Source organism: Megalopta genalis, chromosome 5, assembly GCF_051020955.1.
Source record: "Megalopta genalis isolate 19385.01 chromosome 5, iyMegGena1_principal, whole genome shotgun sequence".
Lineage (NCBI taxonomy): Eukaryota > Metazoa > Arthropoda > Insecta > Hymenoptera > Halictidae > Megalopta > Megalopta genalis.
The window spans coordinates 27,967,699-27,986,933 of NC_135017.1; the positions used below are offsets into that span (position 1 = coordinate 27,967,699).

The following is a 19,235-nucleotide window of genomic DNA, read 5'->3' on the forward strand; positions in this document are numbered from 1 at the left end:
ATAATTGAATTTTATTATCATAATTGCATTTATTATTATTTTCTATCATTAACGCATAGTACTGACATCGCTCATTTCACCAAAATATTTTGATTCTCTATTAGAAACAAATCGTGATTTTTAACGTCTGTTAACAGCGCCTGTGAGTCGAATATTTGCTATATCTGTATATGCTACATAATTGCATTGTATGCACATGTTTAATCGCATTTTTATTGCATTTTATTTTGCAACTAAATTGAAAATGTCCGCGAGACCGGACGCATTTTATCGTTTTCGGTCCGCACGTTGTTTATACGTGCTCACGTGTCCCCGCTGCAACATTAAACTCCACGATCCAATTTAGAAGAATCCACAGAACACTATCATGCAAAAACAATTGCATAACTGTTACCGTCATAGCGTAAACTTTCTTCGAATTGATTCGAACAAAACTGCGATGAGAAACAGAGAACGGCATTGGTATCGGTATTCGACGCACGGAAATCTATGACGTTTCTTTAAAGTCAGTGGTTCAAGAAATGTTAATTGTTGTGCACACGATCGTCGCGTAAGCGCTAATTTTTTTGTTATAGTTCTCCCGTAGTTATCAGAATGTTTACATGAGAACCATTTTGTTCAAGGATAGATTATAACAGAAATTCTACAAAGTTCGTGCGCATAATACAACCTTGTCGTTGTTACAAAAGAATTTACAACGGTAGCGTTTATAGCTCGGTGGTTTTAGCGTTAAAGAACTCGATTACAACATTTTTCGTCGGAGGTAGACACATTATAATGTTATCGCGATCGGATGGCTATAAGGGTTTAATTTGTGTCGTCTTTCGCAGTACAGAAGTACGGCCGCCTAGATTCGGTGGAGTAGAGTGAGTAAAATTGGAACATGGACGTCAGACTGCTACTGTTAGCCCTGGGGATCATCGGGACGATGGTTGCCACGGTCGCGACGAGATTCGGCTTTCCTGGGTTCAACAAGATCGCCCAGATCTTCCTTGCTTTGGTGCTACTTCCGGTGCTCTGCAGGTTCCATCGAAAGCTTTACATTATCTTCAAGATGCTGCCTCGCGATGTGATGTAAGTACCAGGCGATTTGTTACCGACTCTACCGTAGAAGTTGCTTCAAAGTCACAGAGAGGCTGGTTTATATATATATACGATTTAGACGTTCGCACAGTCTGACATATTTTTCAGCACGCATTCTTATTTAACATGCTAATCGCGACACGACCAATTAAACTTGTTCGATCGTACAGAGTAGAGGGGAGAAATAATTTTAATAGCGATTGCTATCACGACCCTTTTCTACTCCTAAGAAAAATTAGATCTTATTTATTTATACGTTTTCTTGTATTCGACAAATTTGCACAGGTAATAAATGCACAAAGATCCGCTGTACAGTAATAGAAATTAAGTTTTAAGTTAGACGAGGCAGCACCTTTTTTGACTGCTATGTTTCAGGTTATTATAAGATATTATTTTATTAATCAATAGATCAGTCTACTTAGTCTGAAACTTCCAAAAAGAATTATTTTAAAAACTTGCCTGTGACAAATTTGTGGCAAACAGTTGAGATGAGATAGTACAAATTATTGTTTATAGAAAATTGGTATACTTAGAAGGTATATATTCTACTTTATGATAGTAAAAAAGTTGTTAAAAAGGTTAGTTATTAAATATAATAATTATTAAATGATAATATTATTATTTTATTGTAATAATTTTATTATTATTTATTTTATTACTTTATCATTATAATAATTATTAAATAATTATTATTACAAAAATAACCTTTCATTCACCTTCTGATCAAAGAAATTATTAGGGAGCAATAATTGATGTCGGCTTCTTATTTTCAATTTCTCAAATATATAATTTTTAGTTTGTCGTGACCACAAAATGGGTTTATGCAAAAGAATGTAATTTGATACGATGCAAACAGCTTGAACAGTACAACGCACTAAAGTATAATGTATCAAGCATAATTAGTACGTTCAAGGGATGAATGAAAACTGGTCGATTATATCGCGTATAATTAAAAGTACAACGAAGTAATATTTGAATTTTCAATTTTATCGAATAAAATAATATTAGAATGTCCCGGAAGGTCTGAAATTTGACCGATTACAGTCGCGTAACAGATGTAAAGTGAAAAATTCGAATCAAAAGCAACGTTAATTGCGGAAATTCGTTTTTTCAAATACAACGTGAAACAATGTTGACGTTTTCTGCATTTTCTGCATCCTGCAAGCGTAGATGAATAGCAGCGGATCATAGAAACGAAAGACCGTTGACTCTGAGAAACGAGAGTTATCATCTGTTTGTCGCGTACTTTCAACTTTCACACGTCGCCTGCTTTATCAATCTTATCTTGCCCGAGCTTATTATAAATGTCAATGTGCATTGCATGTTGCATACAACGCGTTGGGGAAAAAATGGAGTACATCTCCGTACCGTATTTATAATTTCATGCAAAAAAATACCATGCAGTTGCTTACGGTTCCCTAATTACGAAAACACTGTGCGAAATTAATTTTCTGATTCGTGACAACGTAATTATTATTATCATTTGAACTCAATATACTATTTCCCTTTCGTTTTATAGTTACTTGTAGACACTGCAGTTACTTCCGGACAGAAAGGGTTTCTTATACGGTTAACCAGGTCCGTCTGGAACAATGAGATAATTGACGCTCAGCATGGAAATAAAAATGGATAATTATTTATAATTACATAATTATTATCTAATATATTATTATATTATAATATATTATATATATCATATATTTATTATATAATATAATATAATTAATATAACTCTAATATTATATATTATATTAATATTATAATATTATTTATATAATATATATTTATAGTAATATAATAAATAAAATAATAATATAATAAAAATAATATATATATTTATTATAATATTATTAATATTATATTATATATATATATTATATGTTATTGTAATATTATATTATCTAATATAATTATTATTCGATAATAATGGAAGTTATTTGCATTTTATTGGGATTTATTTACCGATTGTCAACAACTATAAGAAAGATTCGCAAGGCTCGAATAATCGTCCATTTTTGTGTACAAGCTGAAGTGTAGTCAAGTTAATTAGGGAGAATTTACTATATTCCATGTAACATAAATTATAATAATAATTGCAGCAAGAGAGAGAGAGAGAGAGCCGTTTTTGCGGCTATGGGCAATATATCGACGAATCGTATCTCAACCGTAAGCGCGCGTATTTTCTCGGAAACTAAATCCCAAACAAAGAAAAATTATTCTATGTATTTTCCATGTTTTTTTTACGATTAATCGCCTGGTGTCGGCTTGTACATACATTCCAGGGACACCCTGTATACTTCGCGAAGATAATGTTGCTACACATTGCGAAAATTGTACAAGAGTATCTTTACGAAGTACATGTTTCTTTAAAGACAAGCGCGTTCGTCCGACTTAAATATAAATAGGAAAATGGTCGTTATTATCGCAAGCAGTGTACGCATTAGGAAAACAATTTGATGATGTGAATGAATTTAAAAATTCGATAAATAAATTTAAAAATACGTTACATAAGAATGGAATAATTTGTTTCTGCAAATCGTTACCTAACCAACCGAACGATTGAAGTTCGTTCCATTCGTTATTAAAAATACATACATGTGCATTTTGTTCATACTTATTTACTTACAATTTATATTTACGTGAAATGCATTTTATAAATGTGCTGCACGTATGAATGTATTTCACCTGTATTTTATAAACGTGCTATCATTTTGTCCGCGTCGATTCATATGTTCTCATTTTCTTCTTTCTGACAGAACTAATTTTTTAGTTTATCGCAATTATATCGCTAAACATTAAAAACATCACGCGTACTACATCTTTATGCCCGGGAATGTAAATGTAATCGTTGTTTTGTCTAAGATATGTTAAAATTACTGAACGTGTTGCACCTAGTTTATCGAGTTGAGGGCAGTGTTAGTAATTTCTAACTAATTCGCGCTCAGATTGCGCACAAAAATTAACAATTTGGGAAGAGGAGATACGATTATTTGAGCCTTGCGGTTCGTTTTTAGTTATTATATATTATTATATTATTATAGAATACATTAAAATATATATTTATATAGTTATTATATATATTTTTATAGTTATTGTCAACAACTATAAAAACGAGATGCAAAGCTCGAATAATCGTGTCACCTCTTCCCAAATTTTTCATTTTTTTATGCAGAATCTGAACGCTAATTAGGGAGTAATTACTGTAACTATGTTCAATGTGATGATGAATAAACGTTGCTGCGTATTTTTCATATACTCGTAGCATATTGTACTTGTAATATCACATATTGCCCGGAACAAAACAATAAGTTAACATTTTTAGTAGCTTCAACATTCTACGTTTAGAACAATATTTAATAATTTGGTTCTTTTAGCTAGAAATTGATTGACTACTGATTGGAAAAATGAAATGTGTACGTTCTTCACGCGATTCTGAGCAATACACTGCAGTTTTGACATTAAAAGCGATAAATAAAACATCGTTCGCGTATCCTGGCTTCTATCTTCTCCGTATAATTATCATGCAAAATATGTATGTCGCTAGGTTTATTTCAAACTGCAAAACAAGAGAAACAATTTCGCAGGTTTTAAGCTCTATTTGTTTCTGCAAAACTATACTCGTCATTTTTCAAGTGAAATTCATCGATTCGAAATAATAGAACGTCATTTTGTCATGATTCTTCGCCGATGTTGTTCGCGTTTTAAAGAAATCGAACGCTCGATTCGCGATCACCTCGTTTCAGTCGATGAACCGCCTCTGTTGCCTAACGGACCTTTTTGGCGAACATGTGCAGCCTTGCGTGGGTCAGTGACCGATCATAATCCGAGAAATCGTACTCTGGAAGCGTGGCTGCGACCGTTGCCGCAGATAAAAACGCGACATGAGATAAATAAAAATCGCAGAGGACAGGACAGAAACTCCATCGGTACTTGTTCGTACGAAATTGTTGAAAAATGTTCGTTTGTTAGGAATCACTTGAATGTATGTCGTGTTTGGTATTGATATAAAATTGGGTATCATTTGAATAATTTTTATTAAATATGCTAAATAAATATTAAATACTAAGTAATTTTTGGTTTGCTTCTTATTCGTTCTGTTCTGACATTTTAGTTAATATTTCTTTGTACAACAATTCGTTAATTGCATTTCATTGATTGTAACATTTGGGCATATTTCAATATTAGAATGAATTTAAAAAGCGACGTTGCCGTTACTATAATCCATGTATTGTTTTTTGATTGATATATGTTTATCGTCCTCGATGTTGTTTGATAATACATAAACAAGCTATTAATTATTTATATCTATTTATTATATATATATATATATATATATATATATTATTATATTTATAATAATATATTATTATTATTATTATCATTATTATTATTATTATAGATACAAATAATAAGATATAAATAAATATATAGATATGATAAACATATATATATATATCTTATTATATCTATTTCTTTATATTAATTACTATTATTTATTATATTTATATATATATATGTTTATCATATCTATATATTTATTTATATCTTATTATTTGTATCTATAATAATATAATAATAATAATAATAATAATCTTTGTAAAGGTTAACATTGCATGTAATGATTAACACATGTAAGTTCGAAGATCTGACGCTGCGCTCTCTCAAACGCTTAACAAAAATAGATTACATTGAACCGGGTGAACTAAATCTAATTGTGTTAATTATAGAAATTCCCTTACGGGTGCGTCAACGCGTGTGATAAATTATTGCTTTACATTTTAAAACGAAGTTATGCGAATTTCGACCTATATAACAAATCTGCCATAAAATATCCAAACATTAGGTGGCACGATGGAAAATCGGGTGGCGTTCAAATACCTTTCGAGTCCACAATACACAGGGTGTCCCGCAATTTTCCCTACGTACATCGGCAGTGTGTTCTACAAGATAATAAAAAAAAGTTACAATAAAATATGATATAACAAATACAGTATATATATAACAAAAAGTTCATAAGTCCTTTATTAAGAATTTATGACAAAACTACAAAATATGATTTTAAATTTGTTCACAAATATTTAACATCGACGAGTTATTCGACTTATTGTTGATTTCAGTCGGTTACCATTTTGTCTGATCTTTTCGCAGGCGATGTTGATTTTTGTAATTAATTCGTCTCTTCTATGTGACGCGTTATTATATCTTTCACATTTCTTATTTTTGTCATAATTTCTCAACAAAGCATTCGTGGGGTTTTTGTTATGTAACATTTTAGTCTTATTTTTACTTGTACATACGAAGCATGTACGATAAAATACGGGACACCCTGTATACATATACTTTTACTATTTGTACAAAGCTATCAATTGTTTTATAAACGAGTTAAAAATTATGTTACATTAATTTTGATGACAAGCATTTTCATGTATTCTATTTGTATAATTTTCAATTGTTTTACAAATGAGTTAAAAATTACGTTACATTAACTTTAATAATAAGCATTTTCATGTATGTAGTACGGTCGTGAAAATTACTTTAGTTTTCGATAATAAGTCAATTTTCTGACTGTAGCACCCCTGACGTAATACCAATTAAAATTATATAAATTCTAAGTCGAGTTAGTAACAGCTCTAATCGTAACTGCTAGATGGTAATGGGGACAGTGTCGCAGTTACAACCTTCCGTGTTTAGAAACGAATAATACATATATACATATATTATGCTATCTCATTGGTGACTCTCTTCAAACAACTACCGCTAATGAACCGAGATTTAAGCGGAAATTATCCCTGAGACATGTTGCTCAAGCTATCATGCATTAGGTCAGAAGTCCGGAAAAATATCCCTGATTACGGAGGACGAGCCGTTGTTCAGTGTATTCTGTGGGAGCTAGCAAGAAAACTGAATGAAATTGCCAAGAGAAACATGTCACGCTGGTTTAGATTAACCCTTAATTAGTATAATGTATAAATTTTATTATTATATATATTATATATTATATATTATATATTATATATTATATATTATATATTATATATTATATATTATATATTATAAATTATATATTATATATTATATATTATATATTATATATTATATTATTATATATTATTATTAATGTATAAATTATAATAATGATTTTCACGAAAATGACTGGTAAGATATAGTCGCTATAGACTTCAAATGAAATAGGCACTGTATTGATATTTTGTTCTCTTAGCTAGGGTATAAAATGATAAAAACATGGAACATTAAACTTTCACTGCACAACTGAAATACAAATACGATATTGGGGTCGCGAGTGACCCCAATGTTTACCAGTTAAGGGTTGACGGTTGTTGAAACAGCTTATATGCAAAATGCGATACTCCACTGATTTTCTTTGATTTTCATTTAGTTTGATAGATCCATGGATCCAGGATTGATTGTACAAAACACAAGTATGAACACTTGTTTATAATAACACGACCATATTAGTGTAAAATCCAGACCATGTGCATGGACGTGTACAAATTGAAGGATTACTTATTGAATGAACGGTCCTCGATTCATGATGTTTCCGTTACCGTTTCATTGTATTCAGACTGAAAAGTATGTCGCCGATCTATAAATAATTCAGGATGCAGGTGAAAAAATTGCGTACATTGTAAGAAACGTCAACAATTTGTCGCTGGTTCACGTTTAACGATTCTTAAACGGATCCCAATGAATTGCAACGAGTCGTTGTTCTAATGCTAGAATAGAAAATTTGTGTGGCTTAATAAATTGGGTACAATGGCTTCCGATTTGAAGTTCCAAAAACGATTCTTTTCACGATTTGCGAGCAACAAAGGCCACAAGACATCTAGGGACGTCGCAAACTACAGTAAATTCTCCCTAATTGACGCTAAGCTTGGGAATAAAAATGGACAATTTTGGAAGAGGAGACACGATTATTCGAGGCTTGCGGCTCGTTTTTATAATTGAGCCGTTTATTTTGAAAGTGACATAAGTCACTTTACCGTAATGAAAAGTGGTGATTTTTTAATGTTTATACGAAATTATTTATACTGAGAAAAATATCAGTACCTTGAGATAACAAATACAAGTAAATCTCTTCGAAAGTTAGCATCCATATTTTTAAACGTGTTAAAACACAAACCCTTAAATATATCGACTTAAAAACAAAGTGACCGACTTAAAAACAAAGTGACTTATGCCACTTTCAAAATAAACGGCTCATGTACGTTCATACCATATATGTATACTTTTATTTCACACTTTATACGAGATACTTTTGTTAATCGAGTATCTGACAACGCTGCATGCCTTAAACAATTGACTATAATGAGATATAACACTATTGACAAGACGATATTGTGTTCTATTCTAACGATAAACGGCTCAATTGTTGACAATCGATAGTTATAAAAACGAGCGGCAAGGCTCAAATAATCGTATCTCCTCTTCCCAAATTGTTCATTTTCGTGTACAAACCGAGCGTCAATTAAGGAGAATTTACTGTAATTGGAATCATTGCCATTATGGACATATTTATTTATTTATTTATTAATAAACGGGCATAGACCCGTATAGTACATATAATTTATAACAAAGAACTATAATACAGACAGAAAGACATAATAGAGACAGAATAAAAGTATAAATTATGAGTTTATATATACATTAAAAATATGTAAAATACAGTTTCTTCGACATTTCTATAGAGAAACGAAGGCTAACTTTTACTGTTTAACATCGCCTCGGTCTCTAAGACAGTGTTATATGAGCCGTTTATTTTGAAAGTGGCATAAGTCACTTTGTTTTTAAGTCGATATATTTAAGGGTTTGCGTTTTAACACGTTTAAAAATATGGATGCTAACTTTCGAGAAGATTTACTTGTATTTGTTATCTCAGGATACCGATATTTTTCTCAGTATAAATAATTTCGTATAAACACTAAAAAATCACCACTTTTCATTACGGTAAAGTGACTTATGCCACTTTCAAAATAAACGGCTCAAATATCGTTAAGACGAATGGAAGCTTGGGTGATCGAAGTAAAGTATAATAAATTTATTAATTCAATCAAATGTTTCTATTTCGTTTTCTACTGATTACTAGACTGTGGTCTTTATGCAAAATACAAATTATCCGTCTTAATTGTAAGAAACAGACGAAATTCTGTTAATAGATAGAGATTTTATTTGATTATATTTTTTAATGTTAACTTATAAATGCTATCAATTGTCCACTTTCAACCACTTTCAAAATAAACGGCTCAACTTTTACTGTTTAACCTCGTCTCGGTCTCTAAGACAGTGTTATATGCTAACGTGTGTTAACGTCATTTAGGAGAGAGTTCCGGGTTACGTCGAACATCCGTTTTGATAAATCACACAATCATATTTGGTAATGGCCAACGCCTCGCCGTCTCCACTCTCGCATATTTAATCGACCTTTGTGCAGTTTCGAGTATGAAATTTGATGGCAGAGCATGTGTTTCTTTGATGGAAAAGATACTAGGACATGAGACGAATGCTATCATCTGAATCAGCCAATTCAGAATTTTCACTATGCAGCCGATGGTATTATATTTTGTTCAATACCAAAAAAAGTACAAATATTCTCAAGCTTTCTTTGTAAGAACTTACTTACGACATTCAGTCGGTTCAACAAGAATTTTCCTTACGTAGAAACAGCAGAACCAGGATCGCATAGTTGCAGAAGAGAAAGGCTTTTTCCTCGTACCTCTCTTTTTTTTTATTTATCCTAGCGACATTTGACGACTACTAATCCGCAGATTTTATGCATTCACGACAAAACTGACCAGGTAAAATATGAAACTGTAGAGGCGTTAGAGAAATTTAAGGATATTATTAGGTTAAAAATATTGTTGTAATATTATTGGATTATAAATTTTTTATGCATTCATGACGAAATTAATCAGGTCAAATATAAAACTGTAAAGTCGTTAGGGGAATTTAAAGATATTGTTAGGTTGTTTTCGACTGATTGCGATTCTTAAGAGTGGACAGACATTTTCATTCGACTTAGGTTTCTTACGTTTTACGTTTTACTGTTTACGTTGGTTTTACTGTTTACGTTGGTTTTACAATTACCGTTTTTCTTACGAAAGTAAGAAACCAAGCACATGCAAGAGGAAAATATGCAACTGTTTTGCATGATTGAATTATGGTATATTATATTATGGTTATATATATAACGACTTTACAGTTTATATATATATATATATATATATATATATATATATATATAAACTGTAAATAATATAATATAATATATATTATTATATTAATATTATTAATATTATTATTAATATATATTATATATATATAATAATATTAATATATATAAATAAAATTATATTATATATATATATATATAATATAATATATATTAATAATAATATTAATAATATTAATATAATAATATATATTATATTATGGTTATATATAACTATAATATAATATACCATAATTCAATCATGCAAAATATATATATAAATAAATAAATAAATAAATATATATATATATATATATATATCGTACATTTGTTGTATATATAATTTTTCAAAAAATAGTATAAAGTTCATTGGTATTTAACGTAGCTTTATTTCTCCGTTGCTACGGAAAATACAGTGCAAGTCAGTTTCCAGATGTTTTTAATTCGTCGATAAAATTAAGCTGCGAGAACTTGCAATCTCTTGCAATCTCTTTGTATTCGCAATAATTTCCGTTCAAAAGAATAATCTTCAAATGTTTAGAAGGGAAGAAGTGTCTGTACGCGACAATCGCGATGAATACATTAAGTAGCATGCAATGTAATAGAATGTCCTTGGGGCGTTACACCAGCTCGGAAATGAAAGAAATAATTGCAGACGTATGCGAAAATAACAACACGTTTTATTGTATTAACGACAGATGCATACGTTTAGTAAAAATTATAACTTTCTGCGAACGACGATCATCCTCGAGATTGTACGTTCGAGAACATTAGTTTGAATTTTAAATTACACCCCAATTATGTTTACAATGTTTTAACGAATCCCATCGTAACCAATAAAACGTTATAACATTTTTAAAACAAATTTCAATATAAGTATAATTTGTTAGTAGAGGTGTATATTTTATATTTTATTATTTTATTTTATTATTAGTATATCTTTAATGTTTGTTTTTGTTTACTTTATACTTTATTGTTACCCTATATTGTCTATACTCGTCATAGTTGTGTTACGAATAAAATTACTATAAATTACTTCCAAAATCCTGTTTTAATTGAACGAAGAACGCGGAAACAGTCGTCACCCAGATATGGGTGACGTGGCGTTCAACGGGTTAAATTGTCACGAGACGCATTTTCATCAATGCAGTAACTGATCTACGGTAACTTCTTAAACTGAACTGTTTCCCAAACGACTTTCACTCTAAAGAGAATGAAGGAATAACTGGCTTGCGAGTGTTTTAATAACGTAAACAGGTAGAATGCCGTAAATTGTTCCAGTTACGCACCTTTTCTGCCCGACCTTGTCTGATATTCATGCCTGACGATGGTGACATCGCATAAAAAAGATAAACACCCTAAATAAAAAATACGCGGTGACTAATAACGACGTCACAATGCCCCGAACATCTCATAAATTTTCTTCATTTAAATAGATCCACATGTAAATTAAAAATGCTGGTACTATTCTTTTTTTTATTAAAAGAAGAAGGACGTTCGCTGTAATATACGCATACAAGTTATTACCGGTTATTTTGGATCTTATTGTTATGTATCACGACGCACGTTTTTAGCACACATTTCAGTAATCGCAATAAGGAACTATCGATAATTAGGTATCTCATTGGCACACATAGATAAGGCTGTTGCAAACATTTACCGTTGAAGCGTGAGTAAAATGTTCGGAAGAAGAAGTCGAGTACGTCGCTTATTTTTTGGATTATATGTCAAAATGATGTACAGGAAGAGTTTTTGCAAAATCGGTGTCAATGATTCCGATAGACACTAAAGTAAATTCTCCCTAATTGACGCTCTGAGTGTACACAAAAGTGGACCATTTTGGAAGAGAAGATACGATTATTCGAGTCTCGAGGCTCGTTTTTATTGTTGTTGACAATCGGTAACTATAAAAAAAGAGCCACGAGACTCGAATAATCGTATTCTATAATTCTCCGTAATTGACGCTCAGACTATGCATAAAAATGGACCATTTTGGAAGTGAAGATACGATTATGCCAGGCTCGTTTTTATTGTTGTTGACAATCGGTAACTATAAAAAAAAAAGCCACGAGACTTGAATAATCGTATTCTATAATTCTCTGTAATTGACGCTCAGACTATGCATAAAAATGGACCATTTTGGAAGAGAAGATACAATTATTCGAGTCTCGAGGCTCGTTTTTATTGTTGTTGACAATCGGTAACTATAAAAAAAGAGCCACGAGACTCAAATAATCGTATTCTATAATTCTCCGTAATTGACGCGCAGACTACGCATAAAAATGGACCATTTTGGAAGAGAAGATACGATTATTCGAGTCTCGTTTTTATTGTCGTTGACAATCGGTAACTATAAAAAAGAGCCACGAGACTCGAATAATCGTATCTTATCTTCCAAAATGGTCCATTTTTATGCATACTCCGAGCGTCAATTACTGTAACTAATTTACTGTACCTATTTTGAGCAGCCGATTGCCAACAACTATAAAAACGAGCGGCAAGGCTCGAATAATCGTATCTACTCTCCCCAAATTGTCCATTTTTCTGTACGATCCGAGCGTCAAGTGCGGAGAATTTACTTATAGTTCCCAAATGTGTGGACGCAAAATGCTGATGTATTATATAAATGATGTGGACCAGTTTCACGATAACCAAAGATAGTTGCAATGCGCTCTCGTATCTCTTTTACTATTAGTAACGTTATCGGCTGAGCAATATTTGCACTTCGTTGTAAACATTCTCTTACTGTAAAACGAAGAAGATTTCTATTTTCTTGCTAGTTGAGAGAAATCGAGGAAATCTTCGGCTTTGAATATCTATTACGTATACACTCGTAAACGTGAACGATGCTTAAAGAAATTCATCTTCGAGCAGTTACTTAAATAACATACTACCTGCTTCGATATAATTCTAAATTGTTTTATTACCGATCGTATCGTACAACACATTAATGCGAACTTGAACTTCGTATCCATTATTAACGAAAATTAAATTACAAACGTTTAAAGATAATTTAAAAAAAAAAGAATCACGTTTCCTCTGTGGAAGCATAGCGAATTATCAATCTCACGAAAAAATCTCCGCAAAAATCGCAAATAATTTAAATTGATTTAAATTATTAACAGAGGGAACGTGATTCTTTTCTTTTTTTAAATTATCTTTGAACATGGAATATTCTAGAAGCATTCCAAAGGTCGTGTTGCTATCGTCTCAAATGCGAAACGTAGTATGAAATGCTACTTAAACATACTTATCTCTCACAAATAAGTTTATATTTTTATTCTCTAACATTTATGCAAAGTTCTGCCAACGGATTTACAGAGTCACGATGAATGATTAATACGTATTTGCGCTTTGGTGTATCGACAGAATAGCTGTCCGGTGCTATACACCATGCCCGCAGCCATACCAGTGTCCATAAAAGGCATACGGAAACAGAACAAATGGTTTCGTTAATATTACAGCAATAAACATCAGGATTATCCACCACAATTGCTTTTTCCAACCCTTTCGTATCTCGTGGAATCTAACAAAATTTTACACCTGGTAGCATAAAATATAGTAAATGATAGCAATGAAATTCAATAAATAATAGTAATAAAAACTAATTTTTAAGTTTAATGAAAAAATTGTGCAAGTCACATTCAAAGCGTTAGATGGAAAAGCAGCGCGAAGTTCTGCACATTCTTGTGCATTCTCTATAGACTGTATGCTACTACTGGTACATGCATGAATTTGTTTTCGTGTACTCAATCACGTAGAAGCTCTTCTTTATAAGAAGCTATTTTTAAAAGTTGCAGAATTTCGCGGCAAGGATACGTAACGTGACGAGGATATCAAATAGGTTTATCCGGAAATGAACACGCTTGTTAGTTTATGCGTACTTTTATTACCAAATTACGACGATCAATGGCGAATGCAGCGTGAACTGGACGGACAGTTCTTAAATTATTAGTAAATTATTACTATTATTATTTATTATTATTAGAGACATTATTATTAGAGACAATTCAACCAATGTGAACCTAATTAAATTTTGAACAGGTGTGCTACACGTGTACAAAGTTTCATAATATTTTTTAGATTCGAGTATGCATGTACACATTCAGCAACGAAATGTACCCAACGATTAATATTTCAGTTCTTGTATATTAATTAAATAAATTCAAAACATTGCTTATTATAGTAATGTGCGTTAAGAGAGTGCTATGAATTTAAACAAAAAAGAAAAAGAAACATTTTGAAATGCTGATTAAGAACGTGAACATCGCGTTTGAATTTAGAATCAACAACCAACAATGGAAATGGAGCACATTTCGATGATGGATTGCGGAGTAACGCGTCGAATTCAAACGACGCGCATTGCATTGTAAAAATTAACTTTGTGTTTCAGATTTCTTTATCGTGCTATAACGGCTGAGCTTGAGATGAAAGTCCAACGTCGGAACAATATGACTGTCACGAAGATTTTTAAGAAGAGAGTGGAACGTTACCCCACGAAGCCATGTTTCATCATGGAGGATCGTGTTTGGACCAATTCTGACGTACGTTTCAATCGACTCTCCACTAAAATGTTCGCTCTTTTTTTTTCTAGTCATTTTATTGCGTAGAAAACAAAGCATTACAAGCAACAAAGTAGAGGTTCGAAACGCTGATATAAAATTTCATTAGCCTGAAACAGATTACTGTACAGCAGATATTATGTTTTTTACATCGTGCTATAAATATAAACGTATATGTGAAAATAATTCATTAACTTTATCATTTATTGCTAATTTAAATAATCTTTTAAGCTGACGCGAAACTCTTTGATTCGGATTTGAGAAAAATAAAAGCTTGTTCGAGCGTCCAGAGTCCACTAATTAGATTACTAGTGCTTAAGTAGGTGCCTAGGTAAATAGATATGTTGTAATAGGCACGGTGTAATAGGTACTGATCTTTGAAATGATCAATTTTCAGAACATTCGCTAATGGGAAATTCATTATCAGAATCAATGGAACATTAAACTATTTAAACCTTATATTTAGTAGCAGTAGTAGTTGTCGTTAATGACGCAATTACTTCGTAGTAGAACGTTCAAAATTAGCTTTTGGTACTTTATTGGAGTCGACTGCAGTAGATTTTCTTGCTTATTGATCTACTGCTATCACTTTTACCATCGTCGTCTACTGTTATAAGAAAATTATTTTTAACGAACCTTCAAATGGACTATATTTATACGACGGTTTCTTCCTACTCCTGTTCGTAGATCATACCGATGAAGTTTGCTCGGTGAATCCTGAAACACCGTTGTTCGCTTAGTCAATACTCGGAAAACATGATTCCTTTACATTTTATACAAATTTATTCATTTCGTAGTTTAAATTAGCCGGATATAGAAACAAAAGAATGTTTCTATATTCTATTAATATATTATATATTGTTTTATTATTATAGTATATATATGTTATTTTATTATTATATTATATATTATATTATTATATTATATTATATATATTTTTTATTATTATATAATATATTATTATAATATTATAATATTATTATATATTATTATTATATAATTTATATTACTATTTTTGTATTACTCATATAATAATATATATATATTATTCTATATTCAGCTAATTAAATAATAAGTGAGTAATACCAAAATAGTAATATAAATTATAACACGAACTCGTCCACTTGAATGTCTAAACATTCACGGAGTCATTGTATAATCGTTTGAAAATTCACCGAATAACAATGCGGACACGTGGAAGCTTTTATTGCAATCGTTTTCAAACAAACGTGTTCAAAGCTTAACGATAAGTCTCTTCTAGATATTTTCAACTGTCATTTAAATAAAACAGAATGTTCGAATTTTTTTTTGGTAATTTTGCAACAGACGAAATCGTTGAGTAAATATTTCTTCGACTGAAACATCGATCAGACCGTAAAACGTCTGTCTAACAACTAATTAGTGTAATTAATACGGCTGCGTTTATCGATTGCAGATTAACAAGTACAGCAACCAGATTGCGTCCGTGTTTCAAAAGGCAGGGTACAAGAAAGGGGATGCTGTGGCTTTGATGATGCCGAACAGGCCAGAGTACGTCGCGATCTGGCTCGGACTGGGAAAGCTGGGCGTCGTGACGGCTCTAATCAACACAAACTTACGACTCCAGTCGTTAATTCATTGCTTTCGTATAGCCGAGGTGAAGAGCATCATTTACGCGGAAGATTATTCGTCCGGTAAATATTCCGTAAGGGCTATATGTATAACAACGATAACAACAAGGGAAAAACATTCTGCTGATCATGCTCGGCGCAATCTCTCGTTCCTTGCTGTTACGTCGCTGCTTATTTACGATTGAAAGATGTTTTCAGGAGAAACGTTTCTTTAAAGAGCAATTGTAAGCTTAAAAAGTTCGTGCACAATCCTCTGTATATTACTGTCAGAAGATTCCAACTTGAATTAATTCCCTTGTAAATTCTCTCTGGTTTGAGAAATTTTAGTTTTACAATCGTTGAGGGCATAACAGCACTTCTATGGAAATTTGTATAGTACATTATTTTTACTGCACGTAGTAATTTTTAACTGTACCGATGGTAATTTAAAAAATCAGATCCGGTCACTTTGATCATTGGACATATTCAGGGTGTTCGATTAAAATATCTTCAGGCTTAATGGACTTTGTTCATCACAGATGACTTAATATTTGTCAAAGAAAAAAGTAACAAATCTTGCACAAGTGATACACAGTTAATAAAAAATATATATATATTTTATTAGCTGTGTATCATTTGTGCAAGATTTGTTACTTTTTTCTTTGAGAAATATTAAGTCATCATATATATATATATATATTTTTTATTAACTGTGTATCACTTGTGCAAGATTTGTTACTTTTTTCTTTGACAAATATTAAGTCATCTGTGATGAACAAAGTCCATTAAGTCTGAAGATATTTTATATATATATATATTAATAAAATATATTAATAAAATATATTAATAAAATATATGTCATACCGAACTATCATTCTTAAAATTGCGCCAAACAACTTGAGCTTTTCTGAAACCTCGATTGTACTTTAAACACGGTTAAAACCGATTTGCTACTCTTGCAAAAATTTCGCGTTGCCTCGAAGGATTCGCGAGTTCCTCTTTAAGGTGCAGAGGCCTGTGATTAGTTACAATAGGCTGACGGGTGAAAACAATTATGAGATTTAAGTGGCATTGTGAATAATGTAATCAAGCAGGATCACGCAAACACGCTTGCTATCTTTAATGAAATGTTCTCATTGTCCAGGGCAACGTTGAATATAGTTCAGCCACGCAGTGGAACTTCGTACCAATATTATAAATTCGTAAACACTCGAAAACGCTTTCAAAATAAGCAGAAAAATGTTCAACAAAATCGGCGCGTTGTCGAAGACGTCTCGTTCTCCTTGCGCATTGTTTGAACACGTTAAATTGTTTATAACTTCCTCCGAAAATATACTGTTCTCTGCAAGCATCGTTCGCATAAATCACGATCGAAGGAAAACAGATTCTAGAAGTAGAAAAAATTTGACTCTTCAAAATTCCTCGAAACCGAGAGTAATAAAGACTGTAAAGAAATACACAAATTTATTGGAGAATAGTATCGGTAAATTGAACATTGACATGCTGGCTCGTGACTATATTTAACTACAATTTTTCACCTACTTTGATAATTGCCTCCGAGCCCTTTGAGTTCGTTGCTATTTCCGTGCAGTCTTCGCAAAGGTGTGGGCACAGGAACTACGGACGGTGAACGATTATAAAAAACGTGCGAAATGTCAATTCTTGTTTTAGCCATCAACGACATCAAGGACTCGATGCCGAATGTACAGATGTACAAGGTGTACACCAACCCTGAAAAAGACGAAATCGGCGTGCAGAATTTGAATAAATTGCTAGCGGAAGCCGGCACAGAGGAACCGGTTGTGACAGAAGAGATTGGATACAGGGACAAGTTGATTTACATCTACACTAGCGGTACCACGGGTCTACCGAAAGTGGCGATTGTGCCCAATTCAAGGTAAGATGATATCAGTGATACTTAGTGATATTAGATTTAGATTTGTATGGAAAATAAAAATTCTTTCCATCAATTGTAAGATACAGGAGCTGCGTGGAAACTTATTCCGTGTCTTAATAATTTTAATCAACTCGAACTAATGCAACGCTATTTTTAAATTCTTTAAATGCTGTCGTGTTGCATTTCACTCGCTCATTTTTGACAAAATTGCGTAAAATCCGCAGTATTGAAGTTTAACTGATGCACATAGAAAAGCAAGAATTACTTAAAGCTGTAAGAATTGCTTCTCTGGACTAGCAAGTTAACATTTTAATGAATGGATATTTAAACTTTCTTCTCTTTAATACGATTTTGAAATACATTCTTTAAAAAAAGGCTTTATTTTCACGTTGCTGTTTCATCAGGCAAAGCAAAACGTATCAATAATTTTTCATAATGACACGGGGAAACACGAATCACCGTCAGAGAGCTCGATACGAAATTATGGTGGGAACGTCGTTTTATGCGTTGACGGAACTAAATGGATACTTTCGCAGTTCTTCTTCTTTACAGTTATCGATGAGACCATGGTTGTACACTCATGAATATTAATACTCACTATGCCACTTCCGTTTCGTATGTTACGATTTGCATTCGTAAAAACTGGTATCTTGAAAAATGGCTCCTAGAAACGTCGTTTACAGTTAGATTATTATTAATGCAGCTACACATTAGAACTGTTATCAAGGAAATACAGAAGTGTATATTTCACATTCTAATTTTTAACTATGAATATTTATAAGTGTTAGCGACCTCAGAAATATTTTTTCACAAAACTAAGAGCGCAGTCCAAGCTGTCGCGTGTTCTTTGGTTTGAATGATGCATAACAAGAGGCACA

The 19,235-nt window shown here is 32.0% G+C and overlaps 1 protein-coding gene and 1 long non-coding RNA gene across 9 annotated transcripts in view; one reads left to right on the forward strand and one right to left on the reverse strand.

Annotated features, from left to right (window-relative positions):
* LOC117222461 (long-chain fatty acid transport protein 4) overlaps positions 1–19,235 on the forward strand; it is a 28,898-nt gene that overhangs the window by 5,326 nt on the left and 4,337 nt on the right. For 5 of the 8 annotated variants that reach the window (XM_076522153.1, XM_076522154.1, XM_076522157.1 and 2 more), the window contains 4 exons: positions 831–1,074; positions 14,703–14,853; positions 16,307–16,544; positions 18,132–18,357. In XM_076522153.1, the coding sequence (XP_076378268.1) occupies positions 884–1,074; positions 14,703–14,853; positions 16,307–16,544; positions 18,132–18,357 (806 nt within the window). In that variant the 5' untranslated portion in view covers positions 831–883. The remainder of the gene's footprint in view (positions 1–830; positions 1,075–14,702; positions 14,854–16,306; positions 16,545–18,131; positions 18,358–19,235) is intronic. The other 3 variants (XM_076522160.1, XM_076522156.1, XM_076522159.1) reach the window with 1 other exon arrangement.
* Positions 11,772–18,174, reverse strand: LOC117222467 (uncharacterized). Its single transcript, XR_004490703.2, has 2 exons — positions 18,003–18,174; positions 11,772–15,588 (listed from the first exon to the last, which is right to left on the reverse strand). It is a non-coding gene; the product is annotated as an uncharacterized LOC117222467 (long non-coding RNA).